The sequence below is a fragment of the Parastagonospora nodorum genome (assembly GCF_000146915.1).
Source record: "Parastagonospora nodorum SN15 chromosome Unknown scaffold_30, whole genome shotgun sequence".
NCBI lineage: Eukaryota > Fungi > Ascomycota > Dothideomycetes > Pleosporales > Phaeosphaeriaceae > Parastagonospora > Parastagonospora nodorum.
In genome coordinates, this window is record NW_001884578.1 from 29,558 (window position 1) to 52,436 (window position 22,879).

At 50.3% G+C, this 22,879-nt stretch overlaps 13 protein-coding genes across 13 annotated transcripts; 8 read left to right on the forward strand and 5 right to left on the reverse strand.

Annotated features, from left to right (window-relative positions):
* Window positions 1-378: 378 nt before the first annotated feature.
* On the forward strand, window positions 379-1,538 carry SNOG_14099 (hypothetical protein; the record flags this gene model as incomplete). The annotated part of the gene is made up of 3 exons (XM_001804244.1): window positions 379-535; window positions 594-1,159; window positions 1,188-1,538. The coding sequence occupies 3 exons, from the start codon at window positions 379-381 to the stop codon at window positions 1,536-1,538; spliced, it is 1,074 nt and encodes a 357-aa protein (XP_001804296.1).
* A 780-nt stretch (window positions 1,539-2,318) lies between these two features.
* SNOG_14100 (hypothetical protein) lies at window positions 2,319-6,563 on the reverse strand (the record flags this gene model as incomplete). Its single annotated transcript, XM_001804245.1, has 5 exons — window positions 2,319-3,370; window positions 3,452-3,778; window positions 3,949-4,245; window positions 4,276-5,754; window positions 5,867-6,563. The coding sequence occupies 5 exons, from the start codon at window positions 6,561-6,563 to the stop codon at window positions 2,319-2,321; spliced, it is 3,852 nt and encodes a 1,283-aa protein (XP_001804297.1).
* SNOG_14101 (hypothetical protein) lies at window positions 6,012-6,672 on the forward strand (the record flags this gene model as incomplete). Its single annotated transcript, XM_001804246.1, has 2 exons — window positions 6,012-6,361; window positions 6,513-6,672. The coding sequence occupies 2 exons, from the start codon at window positions 6,012-6,014 to the stop codon at window positions 6,670-6,672; spliced, it is 510 nt and encodes a 169-aa protein (XP_001804298.1).
* Window positions 6,673-6,805: 133 nt separating this feature from the next.
* SNOG_14102 (hypothetical protein) lies at window positions 6,806-7,139 on the forward strand (the record flags this gene model as incomplete). The annotated part of the gene is made up of 2 exons (XM_001804247.1): window positions 6,806-6,832; window positions 6,948-7,139. 2 exons carry the CDS (start codon window positions 6,806-6,808, stop codon window positions 7,137-7,139), a joined length of 219 nt encoding a protein of 72 aa, XP_001804299.1.
* A 430-nt stretch (window positions 7,140-7,569) lies between these two features.
* Window positions 7,570-8,728, forward strand: SNOG_14103 (hypothetical protein; the record flags this gene model as incomplete). The annotated part of the gene is made up of 3 exons (XM_001804248.1): window positions 7,570-7,830; window positions 8,070-8,288; window positions 8,357-8,728. The coding sequence occupies 3 exons, from the start codon at window positions 7,570-7,572 to the stop codon at window positions 8,726-8,728; spliced, it is 852 nt and encodes a 283-aa protein (XP_001804300.1).
* A 271-nt stretch (window positions 8,729-8,999) lies between these two features.
* Window positions 9,000-9,866, reverse strand: SNOG_14104 (hypothetical protein; the record flags this gene model as incomplete). The annotated part of the gene is made up of 1 exon (XM_001804249.1): window positions 9,000-9,866. The coding sequence occupies one exon, from the start codon at window positions 9,864-9,866 to the stop codon at window positions 9,000-9,002; it is 867 nt and encodes a 288-aa protein (XP_001804301.1).
* A 679-nt stretch (window positions 9,867-10,545) lies between these two features.
* Window positions 10,546-11,490, forward strand: SNOG_14105 (hypothetical protein; the record flags this gene model as incomplete). The annotated part of the gene is made up of 1 exon (XM_001804250.1): window positions 10,546-11,490. The coding sequence occupies one exon, from the start codon at window positions 10,546-10,548 to the stop codon at window positions 11,488-11,490; it is 945 nt and encodes a 314-aa protein (XP_001804302.1).
* Window positions 11,491-12,595: 1,105 nt separating this feature from the next.
* Window positions 12,596-13,939, reverse strand: SNOG_14106 (hypothetical protein; the record flags this gene model as incomplete). The annotated part of the gene is made up of 1 exon (XM_001804251.1): window positions 12,596-13,939. One exon carries the CDS (start codon window positions 13,937-13,939, stop codon window positions 12,596-12,598), a length of 1,344 nt encoding a protein of 447 aa, XP_001804303.1.
* A 1,410-nt stretch (window positions 13,940-15,349) lies between these two features.
* SNOG_14107 (hypothetical protein) lies at window positions 15,350-16,323 on the reverse strand (the record flags this gene model as incomplete). The annotated part of the gene is made up of 2 exons (XM_001804252.1): window positions 15,350-16,014; window positions 16,107-16,323. The coding sequence occupies 2 exons, from the start codon at window positions 16,321-16,323 to the stop codon at window positions 15,350-15,352; spliced, it is 882 nt and encodes a 293-aa protein (XP_001804304.1).
* A 1,044-nt stretch (window positions 16,324-17,367) lies between these two features.
* Window positions 17,368-17,982, forward strand: SNOG_14108 (hypothetical protein; the record flags this gene model as incomplete). The annotated part of the gene is made up of 2 exons (XM_001804253.1): window positions 17,368-17,398; window positions 17,474-17,982. 2 exons carry the CDS (start codon window positions 17,368-17,370, stop codon window positions 17,980-17,982), a joined length of 540 nt encoding a protein of 179 aa, XP_001804305.1.
* Window positions 17,983-18,152: 170 nt separating this feature from the next.
* Window positions 18,153-18,653, forward strand: SNOG_14109 (hypothetical protein; the record flags this gene model as incomplete). The annotated part of the gene is made up of 2 exons (XM_001804254.1): window positions 18,153-18,362; window positions 18,462-18,653. 2 exons carry the CDS (start codon window positions 18,153-18,155, stop codon window positions 18,651-18,653), a joined length of 402 nt encoding a protein of 133 aa, XP_001804306.1.
* A 471-nt stretch (window positions 18,654-19,124) lies between these two features.
* Window positions 19,125-20,603, forward strand: SNOG_14110 (hypothetical protein; the record flags this gene model as incomplete). Its single annotated transcript, XM_001804255.1, has 1 exon — window positions 19,125-20,603. The coding sequence occupies one exon, from the start codon at window positions 19,125-19,127 to the stop codon at window positions 20,601-20,603; it is 1,479 nt and encodes a 492-aa protein (XP_001804307.1).
* Window positions 20,604-20,923: 320 nt separating this feature from the next.
* Window positions 20,924-21,643, reverse strand: SNOG_14111 (hypothetical protein; the record flags this gene model as incomplete). Its single annotated transcript, XM_001804256.1, has 1 exon — window positions 20,924-21,643. The coding sequence occupies one exon, from the start codon at window positions 21,641-21,643 to the stop codon at window positions 20,924-20,926; it is 720 nt and encodes a 239-aa protein (XP_001804308.1).
* Window positions 21,644-22,879: the final 1,236 nt, after the last annotated feature.

Consider the following 22,879-nt stretch of genomic DNA (forward strand, 5'->3'; position numbering starts at 1 on the left):
TGGTTAGGCGCTCTGTCGTGTGTTGGTAAGTTGGTCTGTGTCCTACTTGCAAACATTTTTCTCGTATCATTCCGGTGGCCGGTATGACAAGTTGGTTTAATGGAGGCGCATTTGATTGCCTAAAGTCTTTAACGGGGTATAGCGTGACTGAGATGCCGACAGTTATTTTTATACGGACTTCACTATGTTCCAGATGATAGCAACTTAAACTCAACATTAAGGCTACCCAAGAAGCTAAAATGCGGGTCTCGATGCTATGACCCGTATAGCTAGATATATAATACTAATGCTGAGCTCCCTAGGTGAACATCCCTACTGCTTCCACTGCACCCGGAAATTTCTCCGACTGTCTCAGGGTTGTCACTCGTCTAACACAATATGTCGAGCCCATCCCCCACTTCAAACTCTTTCAAGTGTGGACGTCCACCAAATTCCGCTTACATCGATCTGATGAAACCCAACGAGGACTGGAGGACGATGGAGGATGCCACCGAAAGGAGAAAAGTTCAGAACCGCCTGGCACAGAGGGCGTATCGTAAGCTTTACTCTTTTTTTCCTAAATGAGTACGCTGGATACTAATGATCGTCGATAGGTCGCAGCCTCCGTGAAAAAAACACGGAAGTGCAGATGCTGAAGAAGCAACTCCAGAAATTCCGCAAGGGAAATGATAGCAGCAGTGTTAGCTCAAGCTCGAGTCGAGGCTCCTATCACAGTCCAAGTCCAAGTCAATTGCCTTCCAACACAAGCAGCAGCGGCAGCAACAACTCCCCTCATTTCAAAGATGAAGATACCTTGAGCAATGGCGAAAGTTTTTCCAGGTCTAAAGGCGACGTCGAAGATCAAAGGCCCGCTGCAAGCAGCCCCCGGTGCTCCGAATCAGACTCATACATGAACGACACGGTCGATATCGACATGGACGCAAGCTCCCTCCATTTCACCACCTGGATGGACAGGTACTTTTCTATGGGTGTTGACGAAACACTTGACACCGCCGGCCCATTACTACCAAACTTTGATCTCCTTACAGCAACAGATTTTGCCAGTTGCAAAGCCGGTACAACAGGTGCCGCACCCCCGGAGTCTATATTCAACAACTGCCAGTCAATAACGAACCCAACCGTCAAGCAGATTGGGACACCGATCGCTCCATCCGACTGGGTGAATTCAGTGGAGGCCGCAACAATAGAGCCTATGTCCTTCAATCCGCTCAGGACTTCCGACAAATCTGGAGCACCATCTCAGCGGAACACAAGATCGTCACATGGATGCTACTGCTACCCCTTCCCAATTTGCAACACCGCCGCCGCCAGCCGCCATCATTGGCGGCAAGTCGGAAGTTTCCCCAGATGTCAGCGCGTCCCTGCTCCACCTTGCAGTAGCGAGTGGCCATCTGGAGACGGTGCGACTACTCATAAGACACAAGAAGTATTTGATGTTGGAACGGGATAGCGAGGGTTACACGCCGTTACAGCTCGCCATAGTGCTCGGCATGACGGACATAGTCGCACTTTTCTTGCAGAACGGTGGTATTTCTTGATTTTGTAGTAAAATCTATTACTATTGGGCTTTTGAAACACGTTGACCTGGGGAGTGAGGAAGATATGTTCCGTGTACTATACAATATTCCTTTGATGGAAGTGCGCACCCAATCCTAGCCACCAGATACGCCTCATCCCACGTAAGCCAACACTTACCGTAAACGTTCATGTGGGGCGGGTAGCATGTAACCGCAAGATCTACGATAAGCAATCCCTGTCTCTTATCCATTTATTGTTAAAAATAGTTTGTACTACATGAAGAATTCGAAAAGGTCGGAGCCTAGGAAGCGCAGCCACTGTACAAAGATAGCTTTTACTTAATTACTGTTTCGTGACAGGATTCTCTTTACTACAGCAGCAAATCGGTCCTTACCTACGCCTTTTTGCATCTCATGCCTGTTATTTCGTAAATTACTTTACTCCTGAAATTAATCCCCTTATCATATTGTTGAACCAATGAATTACAGCTACGAAAAAAAAAGCATTATCGGACTTTGAGCATTTGGATATGGTGGCTTTGACATAATGCATTAATCAATAGCGTTCTAGACTAAGCGATCTTGATTACTTCGCGGTACCCTAAATCCTTGTCTGGTTATTCAAATTGAATTGTTAGTTGTCTCGCTCCATTGTCATTCAAGACGCTCTGCATTCTCAATCACATCGCGTATGTCTTCAAGACTGGGATTTATGCGTCCTATTCATCTAAATCGTTTATGTAGGCAATCGAGGCCCTCTATGGTATAATTTTACTCGGGATATTGGACGTATCTATTCCCCTAGAAACTGATCGAGCCATCATGAGCAGACCCCGTGGGTGATATTGGCACCGTCTCACGATACAAACTATTGAATAAACTGTCTCTGGTCAGCAAAGACCTCGGTTTTCCCCACTCAGCAATCCTTCCACCGTCCATGACTACTACGGCGTCAAAATCCAAGATCGTGTCGAGTCGATGAGCGATGGCGATGACGGTCTTGCTCTTAAATTGCTGGTCGATGAGTTCCTGCATCCGCTGCTCCGTCTCGAGATCAACAGACGACGTCGCCTCGTCCAGGACCAATACGGGGCTGTGTCTTGCTCTTATCAACGCACGCGCCAGGCAGAGTAGTTGCTTCTGACCGTGGGATAGCATCTGGCCCGGCATGGGGGAGTCGATGCCATCGGGTAGATCCTGGAAAACGGGCTCCCATAGTCTAACAAGGTGCAGGGCTTCGACCACATCATCGTTACTTGCCTGACCTAGAGGATCTACGTTGTCCCTCAGCGTGCCAGGAATGAGGAAGGGTCTTTGAGGTAGTACGTTCAGGGAGAGGCGAATGTCTTCCGGAGAAAGTGTGGACGTATCGACTCCGTCTATGGTGATATTTCCGCTGTGTAGGTTCATCATCCGACACAAGCAGGCCACTAGACTGCTCTTTCCGCTGCCGCTGCGGCCCACGATACCGACACGTTGGCCGGAGCGGATATGTAGGTTTATACCTTGTAATATAGGCTGAGAATGCGGTGCGTACGAAGCCGTGACGCTGTTGAAACTTATGGCTCCGTTTCTCGGCCAGTAGAGCGGCGGGGGACTGGGTACTATCTGGAGATTTTGGCCTTGATTCAAGTACTGCTCCTCGGAATCGACTGTTCTGGTGAAAGTCCGGATACGACTGATTGCCCCCGTTGAAGTTTCGAGCAAGGTCCAATTCGTGATGAGCTGTTTGAGAGTAGAACTGAATCCAACAATATTGAGCAGTGCCAGTCCCATGAGTCCCGCGTCAACCTGCCCCCGAGTCTTGACCGCGACTGCAGCTAGGACGACAGCGATGCCACCCACGAGAAGATCTAGTACAAGCCCTAGCCATCTTTGTACGCTCAGGAGGAGGTACGCAGGTCTTTGGGAAACGTTTATGTGGTCTGCGTTACCCCTTAGATAGTCATGCGTCCAGTTGAAAGCCCGGATCGTCACCAAGCCGCCATGTGTTTCCAGGAAATGGTTGAAGAGGGAAGACTTGGCTTCAATGTCCAGGAATCTCAAGGCCCGCGAGGTTCTCAGGTAGTATTTTTGAGTCATGTATGCTGCTAAGATGGAGAATGGCAGCGCTGCACCGGCAAATTTCGCCGTCGACACAATGACAAGTGTCTGTGCTATCAGGACAAAAGTCATCAGAACTGTATGAATGAGCGACACGGGCAGTTCCATGTCCACTAGTTCCATGTCCTGACTGAAGCGGTTAATGAGCGAGCCAGGGTCTGTACTTGAGAGATACGAAATTGGGGCGTCCATGACTGTTTGCAGGATTCTTGAGTGCATAGTCCGAGCCACGCGAGGTGCGATGCTAATGACAAGAAATCTGTCCCCGTTGTTAGTTTGTGATTATCCAGGGCAGTGCCAATGGGAGGGGAAGATGAAACTCACCCACAACTAGTTCCAAGCGAAATAATCGTGAGGGCACCCAGCATGAAGTAGATACCGACGTAATATTCAGCTCTGTCGCCAGGGTTCAATGCATTGTGTGTAGCCCACATCTGGGCCCACGCATGCGGGAAGACGACCCCAAAGCCGTAGAATGAACAGATGGCGATGAAGATCCACCACCTCGTCCAGCCGAAGGTTTTGATATAGTACTTGTAGATCTCCAGATCGCCCACGGAGCTGTCAGGGGCTTCGATGTGGGGGGGCAGTGCTTTGGCAAGCGCTTCGTAAAGGGCATAAGAGACTGGCAAATCATTTTCTTTTGGCCGCCTACTTCTGTCCTCCAGGAATCCGGCGCCATTCTGCAAACTCAGCTTGGAGAGGTAACTTCCTGGGCGAGACACAAGTTCGGAAAAGGAGCCTTGTTCCGTGCTAAACCCGTCATGACCGAGCACAATGATTTGGTCAGCGTCAGGAAGACGATGTACGGCGTTGGTGGTCAAGATGACAGTGATGCCGTGCTGCTTCAGCAACCCATTTCTGGAGAACAGCGACTTGAATACTACTTCTTCGGTCCTAGGGTCAAGGCTGCTGAGAACATCGTCCATGATCATCGTCTTTTTCTTGGAATATATGGCACGTGCCAACGCAATGCGCGTCTGCTGACCGCCACTGAGAGAAGTTCCGTTGCTGCCGACGTTGGTAGCATCTCTTTCCGCAAGTTGATCCAGATCTTCAGTCAAGCCGCAGGCATTCACCACAACTGAATACCACTCCGGATCAAAGGCTAACCCACCAAGAATATTCTGGCGGATTGTTGAATTGGAGATCCACGGCCGTTGCTGACAATATGCCGCATTTTGGAAAGCGACCTGAATATAACCAACTCCGCCAGCAGGTTTAGTTTCGCCCAGCAAAGTCTGCAGGAGGGTTGACTTTCCACTTCCTACGGGTCCAATTATCATGGTGAGCCCCCCACGGGGCATATCAAGATTCAAGTCTTTGAGAATGGGCTTTTCCGTCTCCTTCCAACCGAAAGAGGCTTGGTGGATGGACACGGAACTCTGTGTAGTCTTTTTGGTCGAGGAGCTATGTCCCCAATGCTCAAGAACACTCATGGCGTACATCTCGCCGACTGCCAAGTTCTCAAAAGACGAAGAAGGGGGGAAGTAATGGCGAGAGTGACGCCAACCAAAATCTACTTCGGAGTTGCGGCTAGAGGAAAGCGTTCGGATCAAGGCACCTGCAGGGTATTTGTTCCGTGGCGTCGCTGGCTGATGGATGGTGCCGTGCACTCGGCTGTCGACTCGCGTCTCTGAATTGAGGTACAGGCGGATGCGCTCAAAACAGCCCACTGCGCTCATGACACCAGCGAGAGAGTCGATGAGTATAGCAACAGGTGCGAGAAGGAGTTGGAGGAGAGTGAGACTCATAAGTGTGATTGCAGGGTCCAGTGTCGCGTATCCGCGGTGAGTCTGCAGCAGAATATATATGCCGAACGATGCGACGGGCGCCATGGCGGTAGAGGCAAAGGTGAGAACCACAATTCTGACCAGTACACCCCTAAAACTAAATGAGGCGTCCAGTTCTTTTTCCCTCATCCTGGTAATTCGCTGAGTGAGGTTGCGCGTGAGTCCAGTCATCTTGAGGGAGTGCATTGTGCCTAAAATTGCGGCAGTGGCGCTGACGCGGGCTTGGATTTTGTCCAGCCAGGCTTTTTGAGTGATGCCGGCCTTTGATGCAACAGATATTGCTGCGCCTGTGAAAATAATAATGACTACCGCCGGCGCGACAGCCGCGACACGAAGCTCTCCTGAAAGAAGCCACATGGAAAGAGATATTTCAATAAGACAGGCCCACAATTCATCTAAGTCGCACGTCAGTGTGTGGCTCACGAGTGGGGGGAGTGACTCAAAGTTACTTACGGAAAGCTCTGAAGCCTGTGGTGATCCTTTCGACATCAGTGCCAACCAGCGTCACCGCATCTGCCTCGTCCATATTGAGGCAATGAATCTCGAGAGTACGGGAGTAAATCAAATCCACCAGACCAGCTCGCAGGCGCGTAACGAGATGTATGGTCCATCGCTGGGTCAGCGATGTCGCCAGTGCGATGCCGATGTAGACAATGACATACGCGATTATCAGACCAGTACCAACAGAAGCATTGTTAGATTCGCCGTTAGGACTCTGAATGAATCCAATGACCCGTTTGACGAGAAATGGCTGAGCAAAAACGAATCCCGTCTGGCACAAACGGGGAAGTATAGCTTTACCAATGGCTCTCTTATTGTGCATCAAGCTGACCAGCAAGAGAGAGTGGGCAGCCTCCTTCTGTTTGCATGCGCTCCATTTGGTACTCAGCCGAGTGTTGGTCTCCGTGTCAATGCACAGATCAGCGTCAACCTCGGGAAGCGTCCTCAGTGAGTGACTGTGTCTGTAGCCATGGACGAGCAGTGGGTTGAGCCACCAGCAGAAGGCTTGGCTGAACAAGCCGGCCGTAGACTCCAGAGGAAGGGCTCGATAGGGAGGGAGAAGCATACCCCGTTTTTCGAGCGACTCAATGACGAGTAGGCAAGTTTTGAACGACAGCGAGACGGTCGAGATGATCGCGACGTCCTTCATCGGCTGCGATCCTGACGTCCATAATGTTCGACAACGAGCTCCGTCGAACACCAATGTCAATAATAGAAAAGATGAAATAAGGGACACTGGCCGTACGCTGCGCAAATGAGCAGAGTAAGATAAGACTGCAAGACCGGTATGCGTAAGAAATACCACGATGGAGGCACCAATAGAAGCACGCGTCTTTGGTGTTGAGTTCCGCGCGATGAATCCGATCTGTGCCCCATTGGAAAGAAATAAAAATGACCACAATAACTATCGGGCCAAGAGTCAGTATGGTCGATGCGAATCAATCGAACGAGCTTTACTCACCAATTTTGCTTTCACGTGCCAAGTCTGGCTGACTTTTCTGTCGCATCGCGACAGTGTCTGGAAACAATACAGAGGCACAAGCGCTACGACTATAACAGCGGGGAGAATGGTGAGAATAGTCTCTTCGAAAAGCAGGGTAAAGTCAAAAACCCCTCGGCAGAGGGTCGCCGGCCCGAAGTAATTGAGATTCTCCACAGCGCAGCTGACGGACTTTGGAGCCATGGCGGCGGCGATGGGGCGCAGCCTTTCGAGGTTCTCAAGTAGGAAAAAAAATGGATTAGTCTGGCGACACAGACTTCTTTGATTGCATTGTCAACACTTGCAGGGTTCGAACGGGACAATGCAAGGAGTTTTCTGCGCATCTCAAGGGGGGTGGACGCATGGGTTATCATGCGGATAGATAAACATGATACGGGGAAGTAGCATCTACAAATACATGGTGTGTCAGATCTTACTGTATCTTTAGTAGAGCAGATTACTACGATGAAGCTGACTTGGCGCGGCTTACGACAGGTTGCAGCTAACCGAGGCCTGAGCTGAGGGGGCCAAATTGAATGCACAAAGCTGACAAGGTACTCTGACGTATCATAAACTGCTCATTTAGTTGAAGCAATGAAAAGCAGCTACCATGCACATTGATTTGAATGCGAATATTTTGCGCTTTCGACTTTGGGGCTGATTTTTGCTTTCTAACATGACAACTACTACGCAAACTTTCTTCAACCTGCCCGCGAGAGAGGGCAGCGACTCCGGCGCGGGTGTCGAGTCCGACTACTTCAGCGCTCCGTCGAAATACAACCTGCAGACAAGCTGGAGGACTTTGCAAGATCAAGCCATCACACGGACGTCGGTTCTCGATGTTTTTGCCAACAGAGTTCCGGTGTTGAGAGAGAAGAGCTTCCTGTCGGCGGCAGAATGCGCCAGGATGCTCGAAATTGTGGCCTCTCACGAAATCGTAAGTAGTTTGTTTTATTATATCATGTCACATTGTTCTTTCATGGTCTGATTAGCGGCTGCGTTATCTAACCTTGATTTATTAGGGGAGCTATGATACTGAAACGACCTGGCCACGAGTAGGCGTCGCGGGGATAACACAGTATGATCATATCAAAGGTAAGATACTATCCTCGTGAAATACCAAGTAATTCCTTCTCCTGTAGCGACTAACCAATTTTCTCCTTCACTTCAGATAAGCCCGCGTACTTCGCAAGCACGCCAGCCGCTTACGCCCTCCAAAATCGCTGGAGGGACGAGGCCGGCATCGACGTCCTGCAACGCGTAGCCTCGAAACTACAAGAAACTACCGGGATGATGGTGCAGGTGGCACGCGAAGAGGACGGCAGGGAATACTATGCCGGCATCCTAAGGGCGGTCGACGCCGGCATGCATGTGCACGCTGATTTCGCGCCTTATGTAAGTTCAATCAATCTGAAATCTTGGCGTATTAGCACGAAAAGTCTCAACACTAAAGACATGTGTAGGAGGCTGTGGGCTGGTCTGTCAGCCAGTCGGTCGCGCAGCTTACCTGGAACATCCTCCTCAACCAAGTGCCCGGTGGTGACACACTGATCTACGATAGACAGTGGCGCGCTCCGCAAGACGACATGGCATGGCGAAAGGAGTTTCCTAAAGATTCGTACCATCCGCAGATGCTGGAGGGTCACACCTTTAAGGCCATGAAGCCTGCTCCAGGTGACCTGACATTCTTCAACCCACGAAATTTTCATGAGGTAAGAGCATGCGACACTTCAAAGGAACATCCCAAGTCGGCCGTCAGATTCACCGTGAGCTCATTTGTAGGTTATCTTCCGGCTCGGGATGGGGAGTCGGAGAAGTTGATCCTGTGGTCTTGAATCGGAGTGAGTTGAAGGGCAATGGTTGGCATGGGCGTTCCCAACTGTTACAAGTATATATCTACGAGAAATTTTAGAGAGCAATGTCATAGCACACGAAAGCCTTACTGATATTGAAGTAATGAAAAAGAGAGAAGATTCTTCGACGAAAGATTGCTCACAGCCGAAAAGTTAGAAGTGTAGCCTCCTTGTGCTCAAACTCATAAGTAAATACATTGGGTGGATGGCTTGTTCTCTTCAAATCATACGAATTCATCCAGGGTAACATGATCTATTGCAATAACCGCACAATCTCGTCATTTCCCAATTTCTTAGCAAGATCCAATGCCGTCATGTCCAGCTTATTCTTGTACTCCTTGGCAGCACCCTTCTCTAGGAGAAATCTGACTGCCTCGGTGTGCCCTTGCCCGATTGCACAATGTAGCGCCGAGCCCCAGTCCTCTCTTTCTCGTTGCTGGGCGACTGTAGTGTACGTTCCGTATGGGTGTGCATTAACGTTAGCGCCGTGGTCTACCAGCATCTGCATGATTTCAATGTCGCCGTTATGGGCGGCGTGAAGAAGGGCCTTGGGCGCCCTCTCCATCGTTGCATTGTGCGCGAGCAACAGTGCTGCCATGTGCTTATCACCCCTAATGCAGGCCAGCTCGAGCGGGTTGTTGCCCGTCTGCGAGCCCTCGTCTACGGCGGCTCCCTTCGACAATAGGTACGCAGCCATTTTGAGACAGACAATACCGCCACCAAGATAATCCGGGTCACTACCTGATTCACCGACGGTGTAGACAAGGGCGGAGCCGACATGCTCATAATGTTCGTCGATGTTCCAGCCGTGCGCTAATGCAATGTCGATGGCTTTTGTATTCCATTCGTTGTCCTCTCGTGCCCCCTCCAGGACATCAGCCATAGTCCCATAGTTCCAATCAGCACCGCGCTTAAAGAGCTCGTCGGCCATGTCGTACCGGGACAGCTCCAATGCTCTTCCGAGGGATTTTCCTAAGTTGGCATAAGGGAGGAAAGCATTGGGGTCTTCGGCTAAGCGCTGATTCAGCAAGTTTTGGAGGAAGGTAATGTCGTTTGACTCGACAGCGGCGAGCGCACGCGCATCGAAAATCTCTTGTTTTCTGCCCCTTTCGTTTGCCATTGGTTGTACGGTGGTGAGAGCGGGTTTGGAATGTACAATGACTTCAGACTGGGTATTTAGATTATTGAGTTATTTTTCGTTTTTGCAAACAACGAGAAAATAGAAAAACGGTGGTGATGGGAGGAAAGAGGGAGGTGGGAAATGGAAAGTTGGGTTGTATATTAGGCAGCCACCCTGTGCAGATCTTGCCCCCTCTCAGCCTTAGCCGGATTCGACATGCTGTCACGTGACCGAACTGTGCCGCCTTGTGTTTGCCTTACTGCGCGGCATGTTAGCAACCGTGACTATAAGCATAGTAACACCGACTTTCTGTTCTCAGTAGTGTTGTAATAGTAAAAAAGACTTTGATGATGAGCAGGACGCCAGCAATGGGCCGCCTGCACTACATGCCCAAGCACAGTACTAATCTTTTGCCTTTTCAGACTTGCATGATAGTAATGAAACAAACAGTGGTGGTAAGTATCAGAGCTTTTGTGCAGTGTAGTAGATGTCTGTATTGTACCCGGCATTTACCACACAAGTTACCTATATTAGTGCGGTCTTGAAGTCCAGAAACTTGATCATCATCAGCGCCACAATCACCACAATCGTCAACTCAACTACTCAACTCTACTCTGAAACTTCAGTACAGACAAGCCTAAAACGATAGTGTAAGCTTCCATCACCAACTACTTCCACCATGAAGTTGTTATCTGTTATCGCCGGTGCCGCTTTCTTCACCACCTCCTTCGGTGCACCTACTGCTGCAAACAATGTCCTCAAAGGTCGTGCACCTCCGGCGCCTCCTGGTCCCCCTCCCCCACCGCCGCCACCTACTCCACCTCCACCCAGCGAGGCCGATGTGAGCAGCCACCTAAAAAGCATAGGAAAGGACACCTGTCTCTTCTACGCCAGGGTCGGCAGTGAGGAGGATATCAAAGCAGAACGCAACAAACGGGACTATCTCCAAGGTTACCAGATCATCAAAGAACGGTGGACAGACCCGAGCTGGCCCGACCAGGCCAAAAAGAACATGCCCCCCGGGAAACCCGGAAAGGGCAGGAAGTTTTTTGAAATGGCGTCTAGGGTCCTCGCCAGGGGATGTTCTGGGACAGTTTATGTTCTGTTGCCTTCTGATACGAGCGGCACAGATTGGGTAACAGACACGGTTTGGCACCAACAGGAGTGGCCCAACCTGCCCCCGGTCGTTACCAAAGTCATCCGTCTCAAGATGGACGACGCAAGCCATATGGAAGTCATCTGGGGCAGCTCTTCCAAGCGCAACGTGGCCCCCATCCAGGCACGCGCCGCGAACGATAAATGCGCCATCTCCCTCAATCAGTGGGACAATGACCAAACTGATGGACCCGGGGACCGCTTCGACCTTGAGTTCGACGTGCGCAACAACAACGGCGTTGTCCTTGGGCATCAAGCCCGCGTCTCCGTGGGCGACTGGAACCCGCTGCGCTTGCTCGGCAGCAGCCTAGTAACTAGAATTATCGTCATTCCTAACGGCGACAGCGTCGGCTTCTGGTACTTTGGTCGCTACTGGAGTACCAACGACAGCCGCTGCAAGCTAGGCAACTGGGTCGATGACGCAAACAATGCCCGCCACCGCGAGATCAACTGTGACTTTGACTGCTGAATGGCGCTCTAGATCTTGTTGGATTCATTGATCTCGTTGGAGTTTAGTGAAGGAGTTTATGGATTGTTCGTGTTGCTGAAATTTCAGTTCAGCTTTGTGTTTTTTTATTTTGGGAGTCTTATGTTTTGAGAGGTGATGATGAGGTGTATTGAGAGAACTGACCCAACGTGGCGGTGCTATACTAGATGTTTTCGTCTGTTCAACTTTTCACTCGTTTAGTTCATAGAGTCTGATATTCAATTGATTTACCTCGTATAAAAAAACCCTGGTGGTACGAAGTCGATTGATTGTGAGACATCGTGAGGATTGCATATAGAGCACGTGACAAAGTAGCTGACAAAGTCACATAAGTGTTCTCGCGAGACCACATGCAGTATCAAGATCGCCCAAGGTACCGAGAAAGGCAAACATGCGCTTAATAGACACAAGAATCATATCGTCTTTAGAAAACATTACGATTTTTCCATGCATCAGCAGAAAGGCCTAAAAGAAATTTAATTAAAAGATTCGGCGACAGAAGAGCGTCAACGCGCAAACAAATAACCCTTTAAGTAGCATTAAATAACTTATCATGTGTCTTTTTTATCAACTCTGCTTACAGTAAGTTAGTCTCCAATTTATTTTCACAGCCCTATTTGTATAGGAGCCCTGGGCTACATCTAGCGTGTAGCTTAGATGAACAAACTCTACCTATCGTACTTTTCTCATTATACTATTACTATGTGTTTTCTAACAACGCTGACATTTTCAAGCTCGTCTCATAGCGTGTACAGTCCCTTTCTACTTTGAATACCAAGTCCCGTCGTTGATCATCATTTCAGTTCACTCAGACCTCCACTTCTCAGTTCCCGACAAGTCTCTACAGCGCTTGCACGCTTTGAAATTAGTTGAGACTATAGCGGGTCGTAGCATGATTTGATTAAAATTCCTGAAGCTGCAAGGACTTTGTAATGAATAGTAATAAAGTTGGTATATATCTATCCGCCAGCGCCACTGCCACGAACGTAAAAATAACAATGAATGACATGCTAGCAAGGAAAAGAGTCTATGTGCAGATAATCAGTCTTAATATATAAAATACAAGTAGAAAATCACCCCAACCATACTATTGTACTTCGGCTCTTCTCGTGAATTGTAACCAGGGCCCATTCTTCTGCCCAGCAATGTGATCGTACAACTGATACTCGCCCTCCCGATGTCTCCCATCCACCCCAAGTTTCCTACTCCCACGGCCCACGGCGGCCAATTCAGCGTCAGCAACCAACTTGAAATCGCCAAGCCACAGGAGATGGCCGATGGTCAGTGTCACCTCGGTGTACGCCAGCCCTTTGCCGAGACAACTCCGAATGCCAGCCGAGAAGGGCACAAAGCAGGCGCGCGCGTGCGCGCTCTCGTCCGGTGCCAGCCATCTCTCAGGCCGGTAGACGAAGGGATCTTCAAAGGCGCGCGTGCTGTGGTGAATGGCATACGTCCCCACACCGACCTCGCAACCCATCGGTACGACGTGGCCGTCGACGACCAGGCCGCCGGGGGCCGCGACCTCGCGCATCAGGCCAGTTCCCACGGGCGGCGACATGCGAAGCGCTTCGTCGATACAGGCGCGCAGGTACTTGCATCCGGCCAAGTCTGCGGCTGCGAGATGACCGGGGCGGGAAGAGCGCACAGCCCTCACCTCTTCGGCGACTCGCGCATAGGCGTGTGGGTTGTTGGCTAAGTAGAAAAGAATCGATGCCGTCGCGCAGGCCGATGTGTCGGATCCGGCGACGATGAGAGTAGTGCTCTCGCTGGCAATTTCATCGTGGCCGAAGCCCTCGCCCGTGACGGGGTCGCGGGCGTCCTGCAGTCGGCTGTAGACGTCCAAAGAAATGGAGGGGTTTTCGAACACACCGCGTGCAGTGCCGTGGCTCAAAGCCCTGCGGTCACTAAGAAGACGGAAGACGAACTTCAGGAAACGGTTGCGCGCGTAGATGGCTTCCTGGAAGAGGTGTTTGTCTAGGCGTAACCAGGTCAGGCCCGGAAATTGGACCAGAGAAGAGATCCTGACGTTTGACTTTTCGATCATTTCTGGCACGTAGCGGAACTTTTCGTCGCCGAGTAAGTTGTACTGCGCTCCAAAGACGACGTCCGTCATGGAATCGAAAGCTAGGTAATTGCACCATTTAGCCATGTTCATGGGTTCCCCCTTGAAGACAGCATTGCAGAACTTTTGAATGTGCCCGACCAGACGTGGCTCGTATTCCAGCTGAGCTTTGGTTGATACAGCCTGGGCCATGATTCGACGACGGCGGAGATGCTCTTTACCGCCCCGGTGAGTGAAGGTGTTGGCAGCCTGGTGAGTCATGACTTCGTAGTGGGAGCTCTTGAGGAACTTGTTAGACGTGGTCGGGCCATAAACGTCGCGTAGACCCTTCGGCGTGTTGACGTAGAGCTGATTCGGGCCGTAGCGCATGTAATCGCCATACTTTTCGTGGCATCTCCAGATATCGATGTGGATATCGCCTCTCCAAGCGTAATACGAAGCTCGAGCACAGGTGAACTTGGAGAGAAAGGGCCCTGGGTACTTGGCCAAGGGATGGAAGAAAGCCAGATAGATAACTCGGGCAATCAACTGCCAGAAAAATGTAAGTCTTTGATGAGATTGCTGCGGAAGCCGTGCCGAATGTCAAGCACCTTGAGATCTTGGTTCACTTACGTATAGTAGTGTCACTGCGACGGCAACGACCAGAACTGATAAATAGTTCATTATTTACCGAGCCAAAGATAAAATTGTACTGTTGATGTTTTCCAAACAATTCAAGATGATTAGCGTCTTGACTACGTGCTCTTAAGCCTTTGCGTTTCTAGAAATACGACGAAGCATTTGTCAATGCACATGTTTTGCACTGCAGGGCATGATGACGACTAGTGCTTCTGCTTTTAAAATCAGCCATTGTTTACTAGTAGTTTAGTGAAGAATATTTGTGGTCAGCACAGATGTAGTAAATATTGGTGGGAGGGAGCACATACATGTCAGATGCGGCCCCCAACGCCAGTCAGAGATACTGTCAGGAAATAGTAACCCAGCTTCGCGAACCCCGAAAGATTATCGCGACACTGAAAGGTCATCGCGAAGAATTATGATGCTCTATGATTTACTATTATCGCCTGTGAATTTTACTGCTTGTGCCCCGCCCCTGGCGCAAAAAAAAGTATAGAAGAATACAGATCACGTGTACGAACATCTCTTACATGTGAGTGTAAATTTGCTGCTAATTAGGACAAGACTGATCGAGAAATAGAAGGCCTTTTGGTAGCAAGAGAAAGAGGTAGCATATGGATGTATATAATCTAGACGACCGCAAAAATTTAAGTCACATGTAGAAAATATTCGTACATGTGATCTAGATTTTCCTGCATTTTTTTGCGCTAGGGGATGGGTATGGGCAGTAGAATTCGCAAAGCACTGATAATACATGATTTGACCCCCTTCAGGTTGGCTTTGACGCCTTCCATTCATCGTACAAGACTAACAACACCTTGACTACAATATCACTCAGAAGCACGCGCTGATAGAGGGACTTCATGACACAACTGGATGTTAATAGAGCAAGGATCACACTGACGCACGATTGTCTGATTTCCCCACTACATAGATCCCTGACCAAGAACCAATTGAACTTAAAGCAACCATTGAGAGAGAGAGAGAGAGAAAGCCGTGGGGTACCGCGGCTACAACACGCAATCGAGAAGAGCAACTTCACCAAAAAACCCAATTCAATCTCCATTTCTTGTCCTGCTTTACCAAAATATCTCCCCGAATGCAACACTAAACCACTCCGTAGACCTTTTAGGCGATACAATAGATACCGGCACTCACAAATTAGAGCTGGTATTCAGCAGAAGACCTCTTGGCAAGGGGGTTCTGCTGTTGGGGTCCGGTGAATGCACGGGAGGGGTCAAAGACGATAAAGACACCCACAGCCAACACCATCAAGAATCCATCGAGGGCGATGAAGTACTTTTCGTGCATCATGAGGTGGCCCTTCCAGCCCTCGGAAAGCTCAACGGTTCGGAAGATGTTTCGAACGTAAACGGCGATGAGCGACACGAACATCGCGATGAGGACAAAACGGTGTGGACGGGCGAGCTTGTGGCCGAGCGCTACAGTCCGGCGGACAAAGTCGATGGCGAGGATAGCAAAGGCCGTCATGGCGATGAGCTGGAACGCGACGCCGCCGATCATGATCTTGGTCCCTGGCCAGGGGTCCTCAAGGTTGCTGGACGCTATCGAGGCCATGGCGCCGCCGACTGCCTGGATGACGAGCGAGACGAGGTCACATGTCAAGAACACGATGGCGTACATGCGCGGTGAGAGGAGGCTTGATCTTTGCCCCACAAGCACTATGAACATTCCCAGAAGGACGTATAAGGCGCCCGTAACGAAGACGGGGGCGATGATGAGAGTCGTGATCTGCATGAGGTAGGCGTTGGCGTTGTAGGGACACGCCGACGACCAAGTGCGGCCGGCCCAGCCGATCAGCTCAGCTGTTTGGAAGACTTTTGTTAGCCATCTTATTCTATTGTTTTGTGTCTGTACTGATTTTTCTCGGCGTGGTGTTTAGTGCGGGCTGACTCACTCAGAGCACCAACGGCGAGAAGGATAGATGTCCATCGTCTCAGTCGAAAAGCCAGAAATGTGTGGACAAAGAGTGCGAGAGCGAAAAGAAGTGAGAAGATGACACCCGCGGCGAGACTAGGCCTGTAGCCGTACGAGTAGGGCCAGCCTGGAATCGGGTCTGCATGGCAATTGTTGGGGTTGCGAATAGGCAGCGGAATCCGAGATAGGTCAATCATGCTGAAGGTGGATCGTTTTCATCGGGAACAGATAAATTTTTGAAGTTGTAACTATTCTTATGGCGATGTGGAAAGTGTTGTGCAATCGGGTCAGCATGAGAGATATGGATAGAATAAAAAGCAGAAGTCCGAATAGCCGAGTACATGGAGCGCATGGCACGAAAGCGTGTTTCCAACAGTAGTAATCCAATAGTAAGATCCAAGAGTACTGCGTGGTGCAGTTATGCAGGCGGCCGCAGTGGCGGAGCTACACTGAAACATGCCAAGGAGTTGGGGGCTATTGCGGCTGAAATTTTTGGGGTGTTCTCCCCTTCGAAGGACTAGGGTTCGCAGCCAATGAAAGTCAGAATGCCTCCAACGTTAACACAGTAAGCATGCACATCATGAGGCGGCAGCGGCTACGAAGATCAGTGGCGCAATAACTTGATTTCGGTTCGCGACTCATGTTTGCCCTAGCATCCGGATAAAACAAACAAGCTCCTGTCTGTTGTGTGCCTTCGATACACTGAATGAGAAAGCCATGCGCCGTTACTATTTTGAAGTAATTGCAGCACGCAGCGGCTGCTCTGAGATGTCTTTATTACTCTGAATCCGCGCAACCCCAATTCGACCTCTTCCTTGAAGAATTCAGGGTTGTTTTTCGGTCAGCACGTATCGGCGGTGATACGGCGCTTACTTTCGTGTCACATGTGGATCTTCAGCTGACAGGATCTGGGGTTCGGGTTTGCAGTAGCTGCAGTAAGCCGCGGCGTAGTAAACAATACCTAACACAGCCACCGCCAGAGAAAATCAATCAAAGCCTCGTTAACCCCCGCTTCACTCTGATCCAAGGTAAAGTTAGTAATATGATGAATACCGAACAACTTCAATTACATGTAGTAATCAGTGATATGGAGACTTTTACGTGAAATCCTCGTCGGTATTTATAGGCACCTAGAGTGACCCTCCACAGAGCTACATTGAACCCATACCTCGCACTTGGCCACAGTTTTGTCCGGAGTTTATATTGGCCTTATTGCATGCAGTTTAGATCAAAATTTGAACATGTCGCCTCCAAGTCCAAAGGCAGATTTCGGTAAGTTACGCCTTTGAATCGCATAAAGCCATGGCAATAGACTCAGACGCTAATGCATTCTTGTAACTACACCAGATTGGGAGAACTTTTCTCCAACCAAGTTTATCCCAGTTAATGGTCACATCGAGGCCCGCTTTAGTTTTTCCACGGGCACATGGAGTGCGCCCACTCTCGTGAGCGGTACGGATATCTCCATCTCAGGCCTCAGCCCGGCCTTGAACTACGGCCAGCAATGCTACGAGGGAATGAAAGCATTTCGCACTGCGGGGGGGAGGGAACGCATCGTGATATTTCGGCCCGAATTCCACGCCAATCGCATGGCGGGATCCGCGGCGTCAGTCTGCCTCCCTCCACCCCCTCAAAACCTGTTCCTTGAGTGTGTCCGGAAAGCAGTGGTGGAAAACGCAGAGTATGTCCCACCGGCGGATTCGGCGTCGTCGTCATTTCTTTACATCCGACCTCGTGCTGTTTGGATCATCTACCGGCCTGTGGGGCCTGTGCGACGAGGTGATATTAGCGGTATACGTCCAACCGGCGAGGCCCCATCATGGACAAAAGGCCATGAAGGCCCTCGTCAGCGATGAGTTTGACAGGTCGGCGCCGCGGGGAATGGGCAGATACAAAGTTGGCGGGAATTATGCTCCGGTAAGTCACTGAGTAATCACAGAGGCGATGCGCAACGTCGCGAGACCGATTTTCTGATTTATACGTCGAAATGCTTTAGGTATGGAGACATATCGGGAAAGCTTCAAAAATGGGCTATGATATTGTGCTGCATCTCGACAGCGCGACACACTCCTATGTGGAAGAATTTTCGACGAGCGCTTTTTTGGGACATAGAATCGCAGACGACGGTCAACATGTGCTCGTTATCCCAAAGGCAGATAACGCCATGGACAGTACGACGAGCAAGAGTCTTGCCGTACTCGCTAAACGGGAGGGATGGATCGTCCAAACAGTCGAGGTAAGTACAGTAAGCTTGGTGACGTAGCGACACGTTTTGTCTTCTACCCGTTTCTTCCACAATACTATGACAATGCTAACACTAGGAATTACTTGACAGCTTCCATTGTTATCAATCAAAGATCTCGACGAGGTAGTAGCATGTGGCACAGCCGCATGTGCTGTTCCGATCGAGAGCATCGAAAGACTGTCGACCGGTGATCAGTTCACATTTCCTGGTAATCATGAAACCTGGAATCTCATGAGGCTGGGCGAACACTATGAATACCATACAGCGCGGCAAAGCAGATGACAAGGAAGGATGGTGTTGGGAGGTTTCAGGGTTTCCGGAAAAAAGTCGTGCCCAACAAGATGCCACGTTGTCCACTATAAGGAAAGGTAACGACGCTTTCCTCCCCTGGAGGTCATTGCTGTCGATCGCTTTGGTTCCTTTTGGTCTAGGTTCTTTTTTTGTTTTTGTATATGGTGCAGGGTTTTTTTGAGGGGCATGATGTAGCGGGGTGTAAGTAGCGGATACGAGAGGTGTACTGTACAATTCTGCGTTGGCAATAGTGAAGGGTATAGAGATTTAGCGATTGCAAGCATCTTGATGATGTTCAGATTAACAATTTTGGTTATAAATTGAAAGAGTAAACGTTGCGTAAGGTGGACAGACCAGTCAGTCCGAGTGGGGCAATAACTCACGGGAAGTTTAAGGTTACGTTGCTTTCTCTCGCTCCTAAGATGATATCCAGACATGCCAGGTTCATCGACCCCGTGTACAATGGAAGCCGAAACGCTGCTCAACGATGCGCTACCGAGCAAGGTGCTCGTGCCAAGTGACGAGCAGTACGGAATGTCCAACAGCGCCTACTTCACCGTGTTCGAAAGCGACCTAAAACCCGCTTTCATTGCGCAGCCTACGACTCCTGCAGAAGTCAGTCGCATCCTTCAGGCACTCAACCCTCTTCTTGAGCAGCAGCTCATTTCAATTGCTGTTCGCGGTACTGGGCATACACCATTTGCTGGCAGCGCGAACATCGCGGGTGGCGTGACAGTGGACATGCGGGGTCTCAAGGGCATTGCGCTGAGCGATGACAAGTCGACTGTCGAGATCGGCGTTGGCGAGAAGTGGGCGTCGATCTACACCGAGCTCGAAAAGCACGGTTTGACTACGGCAGGCGGGAGAGTTGGGAGAGTTGGTGTGGGCGGACTCGTCCTTGGTGGTAGGGTCGCCTGTCCATTTCCGCTGAACACTGTTGACAATCTCGCAGGCGGATTGTCGTTCTACTCCACTCGCAAGGGATTCGCGTGTGATTCTGTGACAGAATTCGAGGTCGTGCTCGCATCCGGTGACGTTGTTCGCGCAAACAACGAGGAGAACCATGACCTTTGGATTGCGCTTCGTGGCGGCTTGAACAACTTTGGGATCGTCACTTCCGTGAAGATGCGCACCTTTGAAGCGAGCAAGTTGTGGGGTGGCGTCGCTTACTACATGCCCGACACGTTCAGCCAGCTCGCAGAAGCGACCGTCAACTTCGTCAACAACGAGAGCGACGAGGATACACATATCATGTCGAGCGCCGGCTACGGCTACGGACACCGAGTCGTCACTTGCTGCCTGTATCACACCAAGGGCATGGAAAATCCTCCATCGCTGCAGCCGTTTACATCACTATCTGGGCGCATCGAACAGCACGGTACCTTAAGGACTGGTACACATATGCAGTTTTGCGACGAGCTCTCCAAGTTTACGCAAGACGGCGTGCGGTCATTCTACGCCACAATAACCGTAAAGCCAGATGTGTCTCTTATGAAAGGCATCCACGACAAGTGGGTAGAAGTACTAGAGGCGTTGAAAGGCGCAGATGGCTTCATCTTCTCTCTCGGCTTCTTCCCAATGACCAAAGCCATGTTTGTCAACTCACGCGATGCGGGAGGAAATGCAAAAGGAATTGATCCTGAGGACGGGCCTTTGCTTATCATGATGCTGAATCCAACATGGAATTCGTTCGCAGATGATGAACGCATTCACGATGGTGTCGAAAGGTTGTTGGCGATGAGCAGGTTGATGGCTGACGAGAAGGGTCTTCTCCATCGCTACGTCTTCACAAATTACGCGTACTACAAGGAAAATGTGTTCAAGGGATATGGAGAGAAGAGTTTGGCTGCGCTTCGGGAGACCAGTCGGAAGTTTGACCCCAAAGGCATTTTCCAAACTGCAGTTCCTGGTGGCTTCAAGCTGGCTAGTGGGTCACATTAGATAGCAGATGTGCTTTCACAGGTGCATATTTTAGTTGGCATCAACAAATTAACATAACAGACTGCGTTCGTTGACGGACAAGTTGTTGTTGGCTTCTGGAGCTACCTCACGATCACGCGAGGGATGTCGGTATGAGGCGCAGCGAGTGGGTCGGGCGTCGGGCGAACGCAACATTCTGCCTGAATTCGCACAGGCAATGGATCGACCAAGACGGCTCTCCACCTGTAACGTTATCGTCAGCCTTTCAACGTCCCCTGAGGAAGATCCAAGCCTTCTTCTACAATCTCCACCACCGCTTCCCAACCCCAAAGTCCATGCGCTCAGCGCACCCACTCTTCTTGGAGGCGGCATTTGCAGCGCTTGTCGCTTCCAGTCGGTGCGTAGAACAGAATCTCGATCTTCTCAATCTGGCTGTCGGGCTTGAAGTCGTTCCACGTGCGCAGCAGGAACGAAGTAGTGTCGTCGTGCTTCAGGAGTGACGAACCGCAGCGGAACGGATCGCGATCATCCATGATGAATTGGTAGGAGTCAGCGTGAGATTTGGCACGGAGGTAGAGGCCACGTAAGTGAACAAAGGAAGTCAACGCGTCATGGGCGCTTATGGTGGTGGATGTGGGTGCTGCGCTTGGGTATGGCGATAGCGAGGAAGAGACGAAGGTTTTGACAGGCTCCACCGATCGCAGTCCGCTTGGGTGAGAGAGCAAGGATTTGAGCCGCGCGAGGCCAAAAGAATGTAACCTTTTTAGTTTTCGTTTCTCGGGGGGAAGAAGTGTCGCTGGGCCGGATCTCACGATGGGTGCTGTTGGTGGAACGTCTGGCCATATCGTGCCTTCACCCTTGCCATCCTCCGCCGGAACTAATCGCAGTGTTGCATGCAAGATGTTTAGTCGGGGTGCTCTCCTCCTCAATTCTAGGAAGTCTCCTGACTCCCACGAATCATTCATCTTCGTCTCCGCAAAAACATGTTCCAGCGTCGCTCCATGCTGAGCGAACAAAACTGGTCGAACATGTCGCATCTCCTGGTCGTCCCAGCTATACATCTTCACGCTTTACAAAGCAGTAATCGAACTCAAAAACGCTGTAACGATGTCCAGATCCCCGGCGCAAGTCCAGAGGTGGCTGGCTGTCCCGGTCCCGCGCCAAAAGCCAAAGTTGAGCACTTCCAATTGCGGTACATGACCGTTCAGGGCTTCGAGAAGATACTTTGAGCTTCCGTAGCCGAAGTCTAGCTTACATAGCTGACTCTAGTCCATGCAACGCGCCCACATATTGCAGTGCTCCTCAGTAACAGAGTAGTTCTGCAGGACAGGGTCCAGGGCCAATTCTCTGAGCGCCGGAAATCGATCACCGATCTCAAAAGGTATATTCAAAAGGCTTTCTCCGACATCACAGGTCAGTAGTCCATTGTTTCTGTCGACTTGGAGGTGAAGTATCTTAAGATTCCTTGCGCGCAGCAAGTGTTGCTTGACCAATCTCATTTCGGAGATGCCATAAGCCGAAAGCTTGTTGGCTAGACCAGTAAACTACAACCAATACAAGCTGGGTGATGAGAGCAGAAGTTTGTCAATTGCATGACCAAATCGATCGTTGTTGGTATATATCAAACGAACCATGGTGCGCGTAAGCAGCATTTGTGATAAGGACTAAGGTGCATAGTTTGGCAAATCCCATCCATTGCGTCTGTCACTCATGTGCCATACGGGTTACAATGAAACGGGTGAGTTGGACCTACATGACGTCTCGCAGATACACCAGGTAGCTCCAAGACTCATGAAGCGCCTGCGTAATCTTCCCGGTACCACGTGACTCTCCTTCAGACGTTACGATGTGGGTGCTATTTACTTTGCAACCAACTGTTTCGCCAGGCGTCCGAGCTCTCTCGAAAAGCCGAGCTCAACATCGCACGCACCCAGAAGCGTCAGGTTGCGAAAGAGGAAGCTTTGGGAAGACCTTCTGCACACGCGATATACTGACCGCAAGGAAAGAAAGGTGTTGGGGTCGCGTTGGTCGTGGAGGAGAGAGAAGATTGACGAGAATACGTCTTGAGGCAAGCTCGTAAACATTGAGCGCGTGGAGGGTTTTCCTGTTGATAAGATAAGTTTTGCTTGCGAATGGACGTGAGGAATAAAGGCAGTAATGGGTGCACGATGCATATAAAGTCGTGAACATGGCAGACAACACCCCACTTACACTGCGCCGCCAGCCTTGCGCACGAGTAAGACAGGGCGCAGGTAACTCGCTATGTGTCGGAAGTCGCAGCGATGCGTACCTATTAA